The following is a 15,809-nucleotide window of genomic DNA, read 5'->3' as shown; positions in this document are numbered from 1 at the left end:
CTGATACAAGGAAATAACATCCCTGTTAGAGGACATTCTTCAATATCATTAGTTTTTTCTAATGCTCTAATGCCTCCTTCGTTCATATCTTGATCACCAGCTGATTCATCTTCCTCCACATCTTCAGTGAACAAACTATCATCTTCACTAAAATCAAATATCTCATCAAACAATTGCCTACGATATGACCTTCCCTGACTTAACCCCGCCATAAAAAAATTGAAAAAACTGAGAGAATGAATCAACTTTAAAAGAAAAAACAAAGAATGAAAATATTTTAAGGAAGGCAAAAACAAAGAATGAAAATATTTTAAGGAAGGCAAAAACAAGGAATGCTCATCACTGCTGCATGTGTTAGCTCATATGTGCATGCATTAATGCAGTAGACACACTCATCGAATCATCAGTTCTTGAATGGTGTGCATAGCTGCAAGCAATAATAGCTTGTTGCATGCACGCTTTCCTTTGCATGAGCCATGAAATGAGCTATCTCACCAGCTCCAAGCTTTGAAGCCATTTTTAAATTGTTTCCTCTCTTTCTTTTAAGGGTATAATAGTAAAACTACGTACATTAATACCATTTGAGCCAGCTCAAATTGAGCTATTTAGCAGCACTCTTTATTAAATTTATATTTATATTTTTCTAGTTCCCAAGAGTTGACCACTGAGACCAACCAACATAGGAAATTACAACAGGAAAAGGAGATAATTATGCGCATGAAATTAATCAAATAGCGAAAGGGATAACTTCATGCAAATTTTTTTATTGTAATTACTGTAAATTATTTTTTATATAAAAATAAATACTTTTTTCATCCTATTTTAAATGATATTTTTTAAAAAACAAATTGTCTCACTTTGTTTTTTTTTTTTTCATTTTTACACTTGTTTATGCCAAATGCATTTTTCTCTTTATCATATTTCTGTATTTTAATTAAATATAAAAATACTTTAATCAACCATTAATTTTTTTAAAAAATAAAATTATCAGATAATTTCTTTCATTTTTGTTTAAAAATTACCACACCAATTATTGTTCAGATTCTTCAATAACTGTCTAAAGAAGATTTAATTATCATAATTCTCAATCATAATTCTCAATCTATTCAAATGACAGAGCCCATATTTCACAGGCAAACAGTTGACACTATCAAAAACAAATAATATGGGTCTTTTAACAAGCTTACAGCTTAATTTTTTCCCTCTGAGTTGAGAAATACACAAAATATTTGTTGAATTGCATCTAGGGAAAGTGAAACCTCATAAATTCCCACTCACAAGCGTGGAAAACTGCTCAATTGAAAAGAGAACGTACAAAAGATTGAAAAGAAAAAAAAAAAAAAGAAGATAGAATAGGAATTGGGACGTCGTGTTACAGCTTAAAGAAGATAGAATAGCTTTTCTATACATGTCTGTCTCTTATTGGCTTCACATTTCATCTCACAGAATCACATAATTTCTCCCACTCGGGCCAGTCGCCAGGCAATAAATCACAAATTTCTATTCTGGAAAGATCGACCACCGTTAAATAAACAAAATAATCGTCGGAGCAGACCCCACATATTCTCTCTCCACGTGGGCTAACAGCTAAAAAATACAACTCGATTGGATTCAAAATCATCACGAAGACAGACAGATCTAACATTAAAATAATGGAAAACATACAACCCGATAACAATCATCTCTGAAACAACAACAGTATCGCTGCTAAAATGCGCAGCAGCTCCCTCACTTCCCATCATGCTTAGCCATAGTCCACAGATTTAAAAATCATAATAAATTAAAATAAAATAAACCTCTACTCTCTAATCAATAACAACTCAATATTCAAAAATAAAAGAAAATAATAATAAAAAAAAAGTAATCAAATTGACAGACCTACATAATTACGATTCAGGACATGAGAATCGAGCAAATTACAGTGGCAGAAACAGTGAACAACGCAGGGGCGGTCACGGGAATAGCCGCGTTGTCCGCTGTGCTATTCTCCGATCCTACTGGGGCATCTGAAGGAGCTCCTTGCGGGGTTTCCGACGGCGGTGCTGGTGGAGAAGCGGCCAGTGGTGATGGGGCCTCAACACTAGCAGGAGCTGGACTTGGTGTTGTAGCCGGAGAAGGAGAAGGCGCGCTCACCGGTTCAAGGGCTGGCGCAGGAGATGGAGACTTTCCGAACAACTCTGCAGGGAGAAGTACATTATCAACAGTGAAAATCATCAATGGCGTGGAGTCGAGAACAGTGTCGGCAACTCTCGATGAGTCAACCCCTGTGTGGAGAGTTACGGAGTCACCAGCTGCAGTCACTGTCAGATCGAACTTCCCTGCGCCATTACTGGCCAATGTTGTGATTGGATCTTTTTGGGTCTTCAAGGAACCGAAAGGACTGTATCCAGCGGCGGCATGATACTGTAAGAGCGAAACAATCTCAGCATTTGTGAGCTTGCTCAGATCGGGGACTCCTTTGGCCTTAAAGGCTTCATCGTTCGGTGCAAAAATGGTCAAACCTTTATCAGCCGCTGCCTGATACGTCTTAATCACACCGCTCGACTGAAGCAAACTAGCGAATGTTTTGCATCCAGCCTTCTCAAGCAAAGCTGTAATGTTCACATCGGAAGGTGTCGGGGCCGGAGCCGTTAGGATTCCGGGAGCAATAATCGGCGCGCTGATCTCGAGGACGGAGATATTGTAAGGGATTTGTTTGACAGACTTGGTGTAAGAGGCGTCGAGCTTGGAGCCAGGGGCAGCGGAGCCAAACCCCACTTTACCTCCCTGCAGGTCAGTGATGTTGACAAAGCCTAAATTGCCAGGGGCATTTCCTGTAGTTTGGTAAAGGGTGGTGGACAGGGTACTGCCATTAGAGATCTGGTGGAGTTTTGTGGGATCATAGTAATCGAGCACAACAAGAAGGCTAAGAGCGTTTTTAATAACGGATAAGGGATGTTTGCCAGCAAGGGCGGACATAGCCGCATTGTTGAGGGCGAGTACGGTGATAGTCTCCCGACTGTTGATTTCATCAGCAAGCTTTGTTTGGGTGAGATATTTGTTGAACTCGGAGTAGTCAGGCAGGCCAGAGAGAATGTCGGTGATGTTATGGGCTAATGTGGTGGTGGAGAGTGCAGAAAGGGTAAGAAAGAGGAAGAGGTAATGTAACGCTCCCATGGCAGATTTAGGGTGTTAACCGATATTGGTTTCAAAGAGAAGTAGTGAGCAGAGGCCGCAGAGTGCGAAAGACAACGAAGGAAGATGAGATAAAAGGAATGGATGGGAGAGGAGTGGAGTGGTTAAGGGAGCAACTAGGGTTAAGGAGTGAGGTTTAGGTGGGGTTAGTGACTGGGCCCATGTGAGTGTCAGGGTGAAGGCATTAGGCTGGCCATACATTGGAGTTTGGACACAGCTGGAAATGTGTGGCATATTCTATTCTTCATTCATCTTTTGAATGAAATGACCAGAATGGTGTCGAAGCATCTTTCTAATAATGCCACTTCCAAATGATAATAAAGTGGTAAGAATTATGATTAATTGTGAATTATAATGGAAGGTTACTGGTTGATGAATAACGGCTACCAAGCCCAGAAGCCAGAATGAAAGGTGTGTCAAGAAACGGTCTAAATACTGGCCGTTTGACTGTTTCTGTTGGAGATAGTAGATTCCACAGGGAGCTTCCCAGGCATAGCGTAAGGGTCGGAGGGGACCACTATCCGTCTGAAATTATCCAGCCATTTTCCCTTGATGGATTAGGTTTAATAAAAAAAATTAAACGACGGATGATTTAAAATGATAACACTAACTCTCATCAGAATTCTCATCGGTAATACTATAATAATTGTATCTCCTAATTTATTGCAAATTTAATTTTTAAAAATACAAAAAAAATTTAAAATGTATTTGAGCAGATAAGATTAAACAATTAAAATTTTATTATTTTATAAAAAAAGTATATCCAATTAATAATACGTAATATATAATCAATAATATTGATATAAAAAAAATAATTTAACTTTATAAAATATGAAAATTCTTCTACACTGCTCTTCAATTATTAACTCTTTTTTTTAAATAAAAATATTCATTGCAATTATTATAAATATTACATTTATTTAATAAAACTGATAAATAATAGAGTATGTTTATGAAGAGTTAAAACTCATATAAAAATGAATATATTAATTATTAGATTAAATTTTTACATATAAATTTATATATTTTATATATACATTTTAATTAATTATACATATATTTTTATACAAATATTTAATATAACATTAATTAAACAAATTCTCATATAAGGTGAAGCCTATGTTAGATTCATCCTAAATAATAACTTGAAAACAACACTTTATATATATATAAATAATACAAAAGAGAAAAAGACCACCACATAAAAAAATGAACTTCACATATAAGGGGAAAAAAAAAAAGAAATTTCATAAAATAAGAGAAAAAAAAATAACATGCCAATTATAGAAAAACAAATTTAAATTTATAACAATAAATAAATGAAAAAATAAAGAGGAGTTCTTATTGATTAATAGTGTGAATCATAAAACTAAATTTAGAATTGTGAAATTTATTGAAAGAAAAAAATGAAAATTTTCTAGGCATAAAAATTTTATCAAAATCACAGCTATTTAACCATCTTATATATATATATATATATATATATATATATATATATATATATATATATATTACCTATTGACGAAAGATGAACAACCACCGGAGAACATTGAAGTCAGTCGAATTTCAATTTTTTTTATTTACAATGTTTATTTAATAGCCTATTGCCAATTGCCGTCACCTTTCATGATTAATTAGATTCCGTGTGTTTATCAGCACACATTGTCTAAGTGACCTACTCTAAGTTTTGTCCGTACCCTTCATTTATTTTGTATAAACAATTTTTAAACATCAACATAAATTTAATTTTAAATAAATTTAATATTTTTAACTATAAATATATTCCCTCAAATAATATAAAATTTATAAATAATTAAATTATTTTTTGTAATTTAATTTTCAAAAATATTTTAAATAACATTTTTAAAAAATATATTTTATTTTCTAACCTTCTAGTGGGCGGGCATGATTCTCCTCACTATCGCCCGATGACTGTGCTTAGACACTTATCATAAAGCTGTCGCTGTTACGCCTTCCTGCCTTCGTCCATCCCACGAGTTTAAGCACAATTTGTTGCTGCTTAATAATAAATTAATAGAAGTTACGTCCCATCTGCTTCATATAGATTTTACAGAAATAAGGGCTTGTTTGCCGAAAATCACATTTTTTTATATATAAATTATTTTTTATAAAATAAATAAAGTTTAAATGAAATAAAATTATTATAGAAAGACGTGTAAATATGTTATTTATTTCATTTTTCATAATTTTATTTATTTCACTTTTTTTTTTTTGTTAGTTGCAATGACAAATGGAGCTTTAATTTTGCCATACCCATGAAATTTAGGATGTTAATTGGTTGAATAAGATGAATGCAGATTGTCGGCAACAATAGATTATTGAGCGCACATATAAGCCGAAGAATGAAAGTGTAAGCAGAGATAGTAATGGGTGGAGTTTTTATAGGTATTTAATTCGATTGAATCTTATTAAAATTGATTTGAATATTATATAATCAGATTTGAAATGGTTTCGAATTTGAGACGAATTTGGGTCAAGTTCGAATTTTACATGTTGAATATCCGTTATTAGAATATATTTATATAAATATTTAATTAAATATAAAATATATATTTTTATATTAATATTTATAATTTTTTATATATTTTATTTTATATAAAATAAAATTAAAATATTTTATAAAATTATTAAAATTTTAAAATATAAATTATTAATTAGTATAATTTTTTATATAAAATATTAATTAAAATATATAATATTAAACAGGTTCAAATTTTTTTTTTTATAATAATAATAATAGAGTTTGTGACGAATTTGAATAATTGAGAATAAATTTTAATCGATTTATAATGAATTCAAGTTATTATAATATTAATCAAATTTGAATTTAAATGTAATAATTTTTATGAATGCCCTTGTCGTTGCCGTTCCTAAATGTAAGACTAAATTCCAGTGGATAATGCCATGTGCATATGCGCCCCTATTAATTAACGTTATCATTTTTGACAGTGGCGTGGTCCATCAATGAGGCCATCGCAGATACATTGCGAGCTAATGAAATTTTGGATTTTTCCATTGATGGAGGCATTTGGCAACAAAGAATAAAGTGGTAGTGATTTTATAGTATATCATAATACAACATTTTCCACTTAAATATTTGAATTTTAAATGCTAATCATTGATAATCATCCTCTTATTAACAGCTTGTCTTTAAATTTAGTATGTCTTATTAAGTTGACGAAAATGAAGCAAACATTGCATATTTGCTACATTATACAATAAATTCGAATTTTGATTAATGGTAGGTTTATCTTTTATAATGCTACACTAATAGATTAAAATTCTTTAATTGCTAAAACATTGGGGTTGATTGTTGGGAGCTGAAAAGGCTATTAATTTAATATATATATATATAAGGATAACAATGCTCCGATAGAACTCTAAAGCTCAATCCATAAGGTAGGATTGGCATAAGAGTAAACGTCCCTCGTTAGAGCATGAGCCACCTGATTAGCAGACCTGCGAACTCAGTTAATAGTGAAAGCAACTCCTTGGTGTAACAGACAACAGGAGTTTTGAAGAATATCATGCCACTCATCAATTCCTCGTGAGTTAGAAGTGATGCCCAACCAACACTTTTCAGTATCTGTCTCTAGCAAGACATTTGTATATCCTTGCTCAAGAAGCCATCGCAGAGCTGCACGGATGGCTAAAGCTTTTGTGTTCATTTTATATTTAATTTTAGTTATTTTTTTTTATTTTGCTTTAATTTCAGATATAATAATAACTAATTAAAAATAAAATTGTTTAATTTTATTTAATTTACTGATATATTTTTTAACAAAATATTGAATTAAATTAACTAAAACAAAATTTTAAAATTAAAAATCATATCAAACTAATTTAATAAAAATAAAATTTAAAATCCCAATTGAATTAAATTTTAAATATAAATTAAATTCTGCTCATATAGATTAATTCAATCAAATTTCCCGAGAGACATTCAATATCTGCTAGTAATTATTACACACGATTACTTAATTTTATGAGTATTTTTATTAAAGTCATAAAATTTTAATTTTTTTCATAAAATTCACTAAATTTTAATTTTATTTTATAAAAGTCATTTTTAATCTAAAATTACAAGTATTTAAATTAACCTGCTGTTCTATCAATTATTTTATAAATAAAATTACTTAATTAATGATTATTAATGGAGAAGAAATAATAGAAAAGAGAGGAGTTTAAAAGTAAAAAGGATAATTAATTGTGTTTTATGTATAATTTTTTTTTAGAAATTAATAAAATAAAATAATTTCATTTATAAAATAATTGATAGGTCAATATATTAATTTAAAAATATTTAATTTTTGATTATAATGATTTTCATAAAATTAAATTAAAATTAAATAAATTTCATAAAAAAAATTTAATTTCAACAAATTTTATGAAATATTCGAAAAGTTAACTGCACGTTATATTTACCCTAACATTTGCATAAGTTGAAATTATTGTCCAGAGTCCAACTTTCACTTGAAGGCCCAACAGAAATCATGAACTGGGTTCAGACACCAGAGGCAAATGGATCCTTGGGGGCTTAAATGTTGGGCCTTTACTTTTAGTCAACACTCAGTACAGGACACTCCCCAGCCACTGCCAAGGTCTACCTGTCCATAAATGGCCCTCACTCACCAGTTAAAGTCAGATAATCCGGTCCCACGTAACAGAAGAAGCTTTGACGTGTCATCCTCTCCACACTGTTTACGCCCCGTCTCAATCCATCACAATATCAAGGCGCGTGTTCGCCTGTGGAGGCCATGTTCAGCAGAGAATAAGCAACTGGCGCGGCTAAAACAAATCGTGCAGTTGACGCTCTGTTATTTCGAGTGGGGTTCGTCTTCCATGCATGTTAAAATGCACGCATTTTCTCTAAAGTTGGCCTGCGGCGAGCAAGCGAGAAAAGGCTGACGATGTCAGAGACCTGCCACCGCTTTCATGACCCCATGTTTAAGTCATAGGCGTTGGCTTCGGCTTTTGAGTTCACTTTTTGAAGAACAAATATCAAATTATCACATATCCATCCGTAAGTAATTAGCTCAACAGCTTTGGCAATTGGCCTCTTCACAAGTTATTTGATCTTCGATCGACATGGCCATGGAGGCTAAACATCTCCAAAGCTCCGCCTCTGGTAATTATCTTATGAGCCTTTTCTGGCTTGTTGAAGTCACTTGTAGCTTCTCTTGTATCCAGGAGGTTTTCCACAGCATGAATTGGCTTGCTAATTTTTATCAGTCCTTTTTTTTTTTTTGGCGTTGGGCCCCATAGGAGTGATGATAAAGTACGGAAGGTGATTTCGGAAAAAAAGAAGAGTCAGCAAGTAAGGAAAGGAGTAGAATCACCGTCGATGAAGTTGTGTAGCGGGATCGGTGATGATCGTGGTCCTGTAATCAAGCGGTGGAAGTCTCAGCTAACAGCAGCTCAGCTGGCTGAGCTACAGCTACAAGTGATGATATACAAGTACATAGCGGCTGGCCTCCCTGTGCCTTCTGCACTTGTACTTCCCACTTGGAATAGCGTGGCTTCATCTTTTGGGTTCGTTAATGGACTAAACCCCAGCTGTAAGTCTTCTTTACGCTTCTACTTGCTTGGTTTTATGCTTTATTATTATTCTTATAAAGAGGGAGATGTTTAGATATTTTGTAGAGTACTTGTGCTTGACTGTGTGTTTTGTGTAATTTTTTTTTTTTTAATTTGATGTATATTAGTAAAAGTAAAAGATTATCCATTTACTTTCTTTCTTGGTTTCAGTTGTGGGTTTCAGTCCTCAGGCATTTGATTATAGAAACATGATGGATCCAGAACCAGGGAGGTGTAGAAGAACTGATGGGAAGAAATGGAGGTGTAAGAAGACTGTGGTTTCTGGTCAGAAATATTGTGAGCGGCACATGCACAGAGGCTGTCAGCGTTCAAAAATGACTCTGGAAGTCACAGCTTCTAATGCAACACCACTAAACAACTCAAGCAAGACTTCACAGAATTCAGGAACCAGTGGTTCCAGTCCAATCCCTGCAACTCTCTCAAGTAACCATAAAAACTATGGCATGGCCTGCAGTAATGTTGATGCCAAAACGACTGGTACAACGAAGGCTGCTTTTGTAGTTAGTTGCCCAAAAAGCATTAACACGAGCTTGAATCCTAGGGGCATTGCTGGCTGCATAAATGCTACTGCAATCATGATCACCAGCACTGTTCCCACGGACTCCACCATCACCACAGCAACTGTGGGAACTAACAAGGGTGGAAGTAACAACAATCACAAGACTAAAACTATTGCTGATAGGAATGTCAATTGTAGCAACAATGTTAGTTTGAAGAATCTAATCGATGGAGCCAACAACAGCAGAAACATCACAAATACCAAAGGCGTTGCATATCAAGGATTGAACTTCTCACCAAATAGTGTTCTTCAAGGTACGGATTAGCTCCATTCACACATCTAATTGATTCATCATTCTTAGTGTTCTTCAAGGTAGTGTGAGTATAATGACGATGGAAATAGCTCTGGAATGTTATTTTCATAGTGACTTATAGTCTAAATGAAATCATTAAAATAATTGATAATCTTCATGAGATTTTTCAATAACTACACCTTGATTGTCTGGTGTTAGGAGTTAAATTAGGAGCACCACTTCCCTGCTGCTATTGTTTGCATCCAATTGTAGGTGCCCCCAGTTCCCAAATGAAAATGCCCTCATGATTGTTTGGTAGATCTGATGGAGCGTTATGGAATTAAGAAAAAGCAATGGAACAATGAATTGAATGTCGTATTATACATTATTATTTTCTTTACTACTCCTATATGCCTTCAGTTTCTAGTTAGTTCCATTCCAGAACAGAGTGCTTTCCAACTGGGATGGAAGTATTCCTGGATGTGGGTGTTCCTTAGTTGCAATTACTTTATAGACACTCCTTCGACCAGGTGGTAAGGCCATCAGCAGGTCATCTTGTTGTCTAATTAATCTGTCCTGTGTTTTCTATGAAAAATTAAATTTTGTAAATTTGCGGCAACTTTGGCCAATGATCCTTTGGAAAATCATTCTAAGACCGATTTAAGAATATTTTGTTTCGTAGATTACTGTAAAATATAATTTACTTGTTTGCGACTTTGTTTTCAGTTCAAAATTGTGGCACCGCATCCACATGCTTGTACAGAAGTTACGTTGATGTTGAACCAGGTAGGTGTAGAAGAACAGATGGAAAGAAGTGGCGATGCCGCAGAGACGTTGTGCCTAGTGAGAAGTATTGCAAGATGCATATGCATAGAGGTGCAAAGAAGCGCGTGGAAGCTTCCCAATCATCTGCTCTTCTCAATGCCAACCCTGAGATTATCTCCACTACTAGCAGTTGTCTACTCCCTACTGCAATCTTTCCCAAGAAAGGGAGTATAAACTTAAACACTAATCTTTCTATCTCAATCACAGCAAATCCTCAACTAGATAATACGACTGACACCAACATCAGCAATAACAGTGAAACCACCATCAGCAACACCTTAATCGCCTCCTGCGAAGATGGAGACTTATCTTCTTAGCTTGGTCTGTATGTTTTAAGTGTTGTGTTCCTGATCTAATACAGAAACATGTAACTGATGAACAATGAACCTCTTTTTCATGTTTCTTTATCAAGCGAGGAAATATGTGAAAAGAGAACATCCTGGTGGGGGCGATCTGACTTCTGTAACTATGAGAAAGGCTAAATGGTTAAGAGAAATTGTGTTGGCCAGAAAATCAAAACCTGGATTTCGAATCTCAATGAAGAAAGGGCTTTTCCATGCACTCCTATAATCCAAAAGTTATTTGCCTTCCTCGAAAAACACTGAAAACTATATAAACAGACCAGCATCTAGTGCTTGTTTACCAGACAGATGTAAACTCCACGAGTGACCTTCCTCGGTTCAGAACACACGATCACTCGTTTATGTGACAAACTGATGCAGAAAAAACAATTGAAATGGAGAAATTAGTGCAAACAACGGAGACAGTTGGAGGAGTGGGAATAGCAATAGCCTAATGATTAAATGCTTTCCATTCTCCTTTTATGGTTTTCTATGATCTGCTCTTTATCATATTGTGAAACAAATTCCATCGTAGTCATGCTTCTCATCCAGATAATTCATGCTGGCATGCTTTCTTGATATCACAACATGAACCCTGTTGTTTCTAAATATACCCAGCGCTCAAAAGTCAATCAGATTTTCGGACATCAATTTATGGGTTTAAACTCTGCAACTGCTTATGGTCATTGTCTTCGTTTACAAACAAATTTAATCAACTGAAATTAGCAAGGCCAAAAGCCGATTGTTAACCAAAATTATGATATAAGCCACAACCAATAGATATTTACGTACCATGAAAAATATCAAAGTTATATCTACCAATAATCGCTTGACCAAAAAATTATAACAATACTGGAGAGCTCTGAATATATGCATACAAATCCACAGTTGCACACGAAATATGAACAACAGTTACCTTGGAGTCTCAGTGTTGGGTTTCCAGGTGGAGAATCAGCTACCTTGGAGCTTATCAACTTTAGAAGCCACTTATATTTCTTTAAGCAACATTAGAAACAAAAACTAATTAGAGAAGTTGGATAATGCTCTACTTGGAGATTCCCATAGGATCTGCATTCTTGATTATCCAAGGGTGCTCCATTATCTTCTGAAGGGAGAGCCTCTTAGACGAGTCCTTCACCAGAAGCTGCAAAGAATAGCTTGTCTGTTTACGAAGGCGATAAAAAATGCCAGAGTTTTTTATGACCCAACAAAAATATGGCTAGGATAACTTACTCGACTAATGAGATTTTTGGCTTCTGCAGAAACTGGGGGATCAGAAGGGAAAGTCAGATCCACTTTCATGATCCTGCAATCACATAATCAAATTTATGCTTACAAGCTGGTTCACGATATAACTTAATCTAATGCTTAGCAAACAACACTCCTTGCCTTCTAAATGTATCCTTTTGACTCTCAGCCTCAAAAGGGGGGGCACCATAAAGGAACTCATAACAAAGTATGCCTAAAGTCCAGTTATCAACTGCATAATCATGAGCTTTATTTTCCACCATTTCTGGTGCCAGATAATCGAGAGTCCCACACATAGTGCGCCTCTTGCTCCTTGATTGCACAGACCACCCAAAGTCGGCAATTTTCAAACGACCCTGCAAATATTTTAAAACACTCCTGAAATTTATTAAAAAAGATATCATGAAATGCAGGTTCAGCAAATCAATTTAGTTGCAGAGAAGCATAAAAACAAAAGCAATGGCAAAATTTGTTCCATTAGTGAAATTTTACAAATGAAATCCAATTTAAGGACTGCACTATGGGACTCATCTTCAAGACTAATTCCAGCCAAGGTTTAATTGCAGCCAAAATTTGGTCCTTGTTCTCTTCATATTCAGCATTCAAGAGGCAAGCACATGCATGTCCATTTTCAATCAGAATTTCTTTTCCAAAAACTTGGAAAAGCAATCTCTAAACTACAGATTTAATCATGATGTCCAAGCACAAATGCTAAGGACAGTAACCAAACAGGTCAGAGATGTGCACACTACAACTTCTGTAGTGTTAACGTCATTATGTATGACAGGATTACATTCACGCTCTCTTAATTCAGTAGCTTTTAGTTGATTAATCAGAAAATTATGAGTGGTGATCCCATACAAAGGCAAGTATGATGAATTTGGCAAATTTTTTGTTATTTAGGGGCAAGAAGTGCAAGTCTAAAAAGCTAAGTGAATACATAATGACCAATACCCTTCAAATCGCAACATCACCACGGCATACCTCATGATCAAGCAACAAATTTTCTGGCTTGATATCCCTGTGAATCACATCTTTCTCATGACAGTATGCCAAGGCGTTTGTGAGACTTGCAATGTACTGAATTGATAAGAAACAAACAAAATGGCAGATAGTAAATCCTTGATTGTATGAAGAATAAAAGCAATAAATCAAAACAACATAAAGCTGTCTATACTGGAGAGGGGGATTTTCACCGTGGCAGCCTGCTTTTCACTGAGATAACCTTTCTTCTTAAGCTCTCTATAAAGCTCCCCGCCGAAAGCATACTCGAGTATCAAGAAAATGCGCTCATCGTCGTGAAACCAACCGTAGAGACGCAGAATATTCGGGTGACGAAGACTGGTCTGTATCTCCATCTCTCTCTTTAATTGGTGATGAATCCTGTATTTCTCTATCTGTTCCTTGAATATTACCTTCAGTGCCACTATGTATTTGCTCTGACGAAAGCCAATGCAGAAGGGGAATAAGAAATCAACAAATTCGATAGGGAAAAGCACGAATTGGAGGTCAGAGAGAAACAATGGTGTGTATATTGGCAGTTTTTAGTCATTTTCTAGGTAAACAAACAGAAATGATTAAAGGAAATACCTTGACTTCTCTGGCGAGGTAGACTCTTCCAAATTTTCCTTTCCCTAGGGGTTTTCCAATCTCGAAGTCTTGCAAGGACCATTGCCTCTTCTCTTTATCTCCTTCTTGTTCTTGAGATCCAGAATTCATTTCTAGATGACTGGAAACTGAAATGCGAGGAGAATCTGAACAGAGGATTTGTTTCTGGCAAGCTTAGAAATTTGCTCAGCGAAGGACAAATTTGAAATTTTATTGTATTGGGATTTGAAAATAGCCGACCCGCCTACGTTAACGGCTCGAAACGACAACACAATACAGAATTAAACGCGTTTTCCACCAGCCCTAGTGCACAACCCAAAAGACAATCTAGGTTTGCTACTGGGGTTGGTTTATTGGGCCTTTTGGGGTTGGTTTATTGGGCTTTTTCTGTAATATTTTTTTCCATGGCCTAAAAAAGTAAAAAAATTAATGTATCAATATTCTAAAAATTTTAAAATTTTTTATCAGTTCAATTAAATAAAAAATTAATGAATTCATACTTTAATTCTTAAAAATTAGTTTTCATTAACCTTACAAAATTAAAAAATTAGTTGCCTATATTTTTAAATTTTTCTTTGGGTAATAAAAAAATATTTAAAAAATAAATAAATTGTGAGTTAAATAAATAAAATACCTAGATCTAAAAGTTACATCCGTTTAACATTAAACTCAAAGATTGAAATAAAGTCGAGACTGCTCAACAATTTAATTTTTAATTTAGAGTACTTTAAATGTGGGTATGCTCTTAATTGTCTCTTATGTCTTGCAAAAAAAAAAATCTTAACAAAATTTAAAAATGTTATTTTTTTATTATTTCAATTAAATAAAAATTAAATGAACCATTATTCTTGTAATTTGAAACTTAACCCTCATAAAAAAAAATTAATGAGTCTATATTCTAATAAAATGAAACTTTTTTACTAGCTCAACTTAGATTAAAAATTGATTGCTGAATTTTTTTTTTAATTTAAGAATTAAAAAAATTAAATTGTGAGCGAGGTAAATAAAATACCTAAGTCTAGTTGTTATATCCGTCATTCGCCTCATATATCTAAATGTTAAAATCGTCATTGATTAATATTTTTCTCCATGGCCCAAAAAAGCAAAAAAAATTAATGGACTAATATTCTAGAAATTTCAAAGTTTTTTATCAGCTCAATTAAACAAAAAATTAATGAATTCATATTTTAATTCTTAAAAATTAGTTTTTATTAACTTAACAAAATTGAAAAATTAGTTGCCCATATTTTTAAATTTTCCTTTGGGTAATAAAAAAATATTTAGAAAACACACAAATTATGAGTTAAATAAATAAAACTCCTATATCTAAAAGTTGCATCCGTTTAACTTTGAACTCAAAGATTTAAATAAAGTCGAAACTCCTCAATAATTTTATTTTTAATTTAGAGTACTTTAAATGTGGATATACTCTTAATTATCTCTTATGTCTAGCTAAAAAAAAAATCTTAACAAAATTTAAAAAGGTTATTTTTTTCATTATTCCAATTAAATAAAAAATTTAATGAGCCACTATTTTTATAATTTGAAACTTAACCCACTTAAAAAAAAAATTTAATGAGTCTATATTCTAATAAAATGAAACATTTTTATTAGCTCAACATAGATTAAAAATTAGTTGCTGAATTTTTTTATTAATTTAGGAATTTAAAAAAAATTAAATTGTGAGCGAGGTAAATAAAATACTTAAGTCTAGTTGTTATATCCGTCATTCGTCTCATATATCTAAATGTTATAATCGTCATTGATTAAAATTTTTTTCCATGGCCCAAAAAAGCAAAAAAATTAAAGGACCAATATTCTAGTAATTTCAAAGTTTTTTATGGGCTCAATTAAACAAAAAATTAATGAATTCATATTTTAATTCTTAAAAATTAGTTTATATTAACCTAACAAAATTGAAAAATTAGTTGCCCATATTTTTAAATTTTCCTTTGGATAATAAAAAAATATTTAAAAAACAAACAAATTGTGAGTTAAATAAATAAAACACCTAGGTCTAAAAGTTGCATCCGTTTAACATTGAACTCAAAGATTGAAACAAAGTCGAAACTCCTCAACAATTTTATTTTTAATTTAGAGTACTTTAAATGTTGGTATGCTCTTAATTGTCTCTTATGTCTAGCTAAAAAAGAATCTTAACAAAATTTAAAAAGGTTATTTTTTTATTATTCCAATTAAATAA

The 15,809-nt window shown here is 33.3% G+C and overlaps 3 protein-coding genes across 5 annotated transcripts; 1 reads left to right on the top strand and 2 right to left on the bottom strand.

The window, feature by feature from the left end:
- Positions 1-1,588: 1,588 nt before the first annotated feature.
- Positions 1,589-3,270, bottom strand: LOC110673906 (fasciclin-like arabinogalactan protein 10). The gene has a single exon (XM_021837140.2). The coding sequence runs from the start codon at positions 3,154-3,156 to the stop codon at positions 1,894-1,896; it is 1,263 nt and encodes a 420-aa protein (XP_021692832.1). The 5' UTR covers positions 3,157-3,270; the 3' UTR covers positions 1,589-1,893.
- Positions 3,271-8,073: 4,803 nt separating this feature from the next.
- On the top strand, positions 8,074-10,970 carry LOC110673891 (growth-regulating factor 9). Of its 2 annotated transcripts, none has more exons than XM_021837121.2 (4): positions 8,074-8,323; positions 8,464-8,753; positions 8,944-9,606; positions 10,311-10,970. In XM_021837121.2, exons 2-4 carry the CDS (start codon positions 8,540-8,542, stop codon positions 10,724-10,726), a joined length of 1,293 nt encoding a protein of 430 aa, XP_021692813.2. In that variant the 5' UTR covers positions 8,074-8,323; positions 8,464-8,539; the 3' UTR covers positions 10,727-10,970. The 2 variants fall into 2 exon arrangements, with proteins under 2 accessions (XP_021692813.2, XP_021692812.2); XM_021837120.2 differs by having other exon boundaries at positions 8,461-8,753.
- Positions 10,971-11,427: 457 nt separating this feature from the next.
- On the bottom strand, positions 11,428-13,905 carry LOC110673890 (serine/threonine-protein kinase Aurora-3). Of its 2 annotated transcripts, XM_058142547.1 has the most exons (6): positions 13,589-13,901; positions 13,195-13,437; positions 12,983-13,078; positions 12,140-12,354; positions 11,984-12,056; positions 11,428-11,894 (listed from the first exon to the last, which is right to left on the bottom strand). In XM_058142547.1, the coding sequence occupies exons 1-6, from the start codon at positions 13,715-13,717 to the stop codon at positions 11,796-11,798; spliced, it is 855 nt and encodes a 284-aa protein (XP_057998530.1). In that variant the 5' UTR covers positions 13,718-13,901; the 3' UTR covers positions 11,428-11,795. The 2 variants fall into 2 exon arrangements, with proteins under 2 accessions (XP_057998530.1, XP_057998535.1); XM_058142552.1 differs by lacking the exon at positions 12,983-13,078 and having other exon boundaries at positions 13,589-13,905.
- Positions 13,906-15,809: the final 1,904 nt, after the last annotated feature.

Source organism: Hevea brasiliensis, chromosome 2, assembly GCF_030052815.1.
Source record: "Hevea brasiliensis isolate MT/VB/25A 57/8 chromosome 2, ASM3005281v1, whole genome shotgun sequence".
Classification (NCBI taxonomy): domain Eukaryota; kingdom Viridiplantae; phylum Streptophyta; class Magnoliopsida; order Malpighiales; family Euphorbiaceae; genus Hevea; species Hevea brasiliensis.
This window is presented reverse-complemented; position numbering and strand designations above follow the sequence as displayed.

Excerpts from the sequence above, each read along its gene's own strand:
- LOC110673906 (XM_021837140.2), bottom strand. The coding sequence starts at position 3,156 with ATGGGAGCGTTACATTACCTCTTCCTCTTTCTTACCCTTTCTGCACTC.
- LOC110673890 (XM_058142547.1), bottom strand. The coding sequence starts at position 13,717 with ATGAATTCTGGATCTCAAGAACAAGAAGGAGATAAAGAGAAGAGGCAA. Across the intron at positions 12,355-12,982 it reads ATTTGTTGCTTGATCATGAG|GGTCGTTTGAAAATTGCCGA; the intron begins GTATGCCGTGGT and ends AAATATTTGCAG. Across the intron at positions 12,057-12,139 it reads CAAAAGGATACATTTAGAAG|GATCATGAAAGTGGATCTGA; the intron begins GCAAGGAGTGTT and ends ATGTGATTGCAG.
- LOC110673891 (XM_021837121.2), top strand. The coding sequence starts at position 8,540 with ATGAAGTTGTGTAGCGGGATCGGTGATGATCGTGGTCCTGTAATCAAG. Across the intron at positions 8,754-8,943 it reads TAATGGACTAAACCCCAGCT|TTGTGGGTTTCAGTCCTCAG; the intron begins GTAAGTCTTCTT and ends TCTTGGTTTCAG. Across the intron at positions 9,607-10,310 it reads ACCAAATAGTGTTCTTCAAG|TTCAAAATTGTGGCACCGCA; the intron begins GTACGGATTAGC and ends CTTTGTTTTCAG.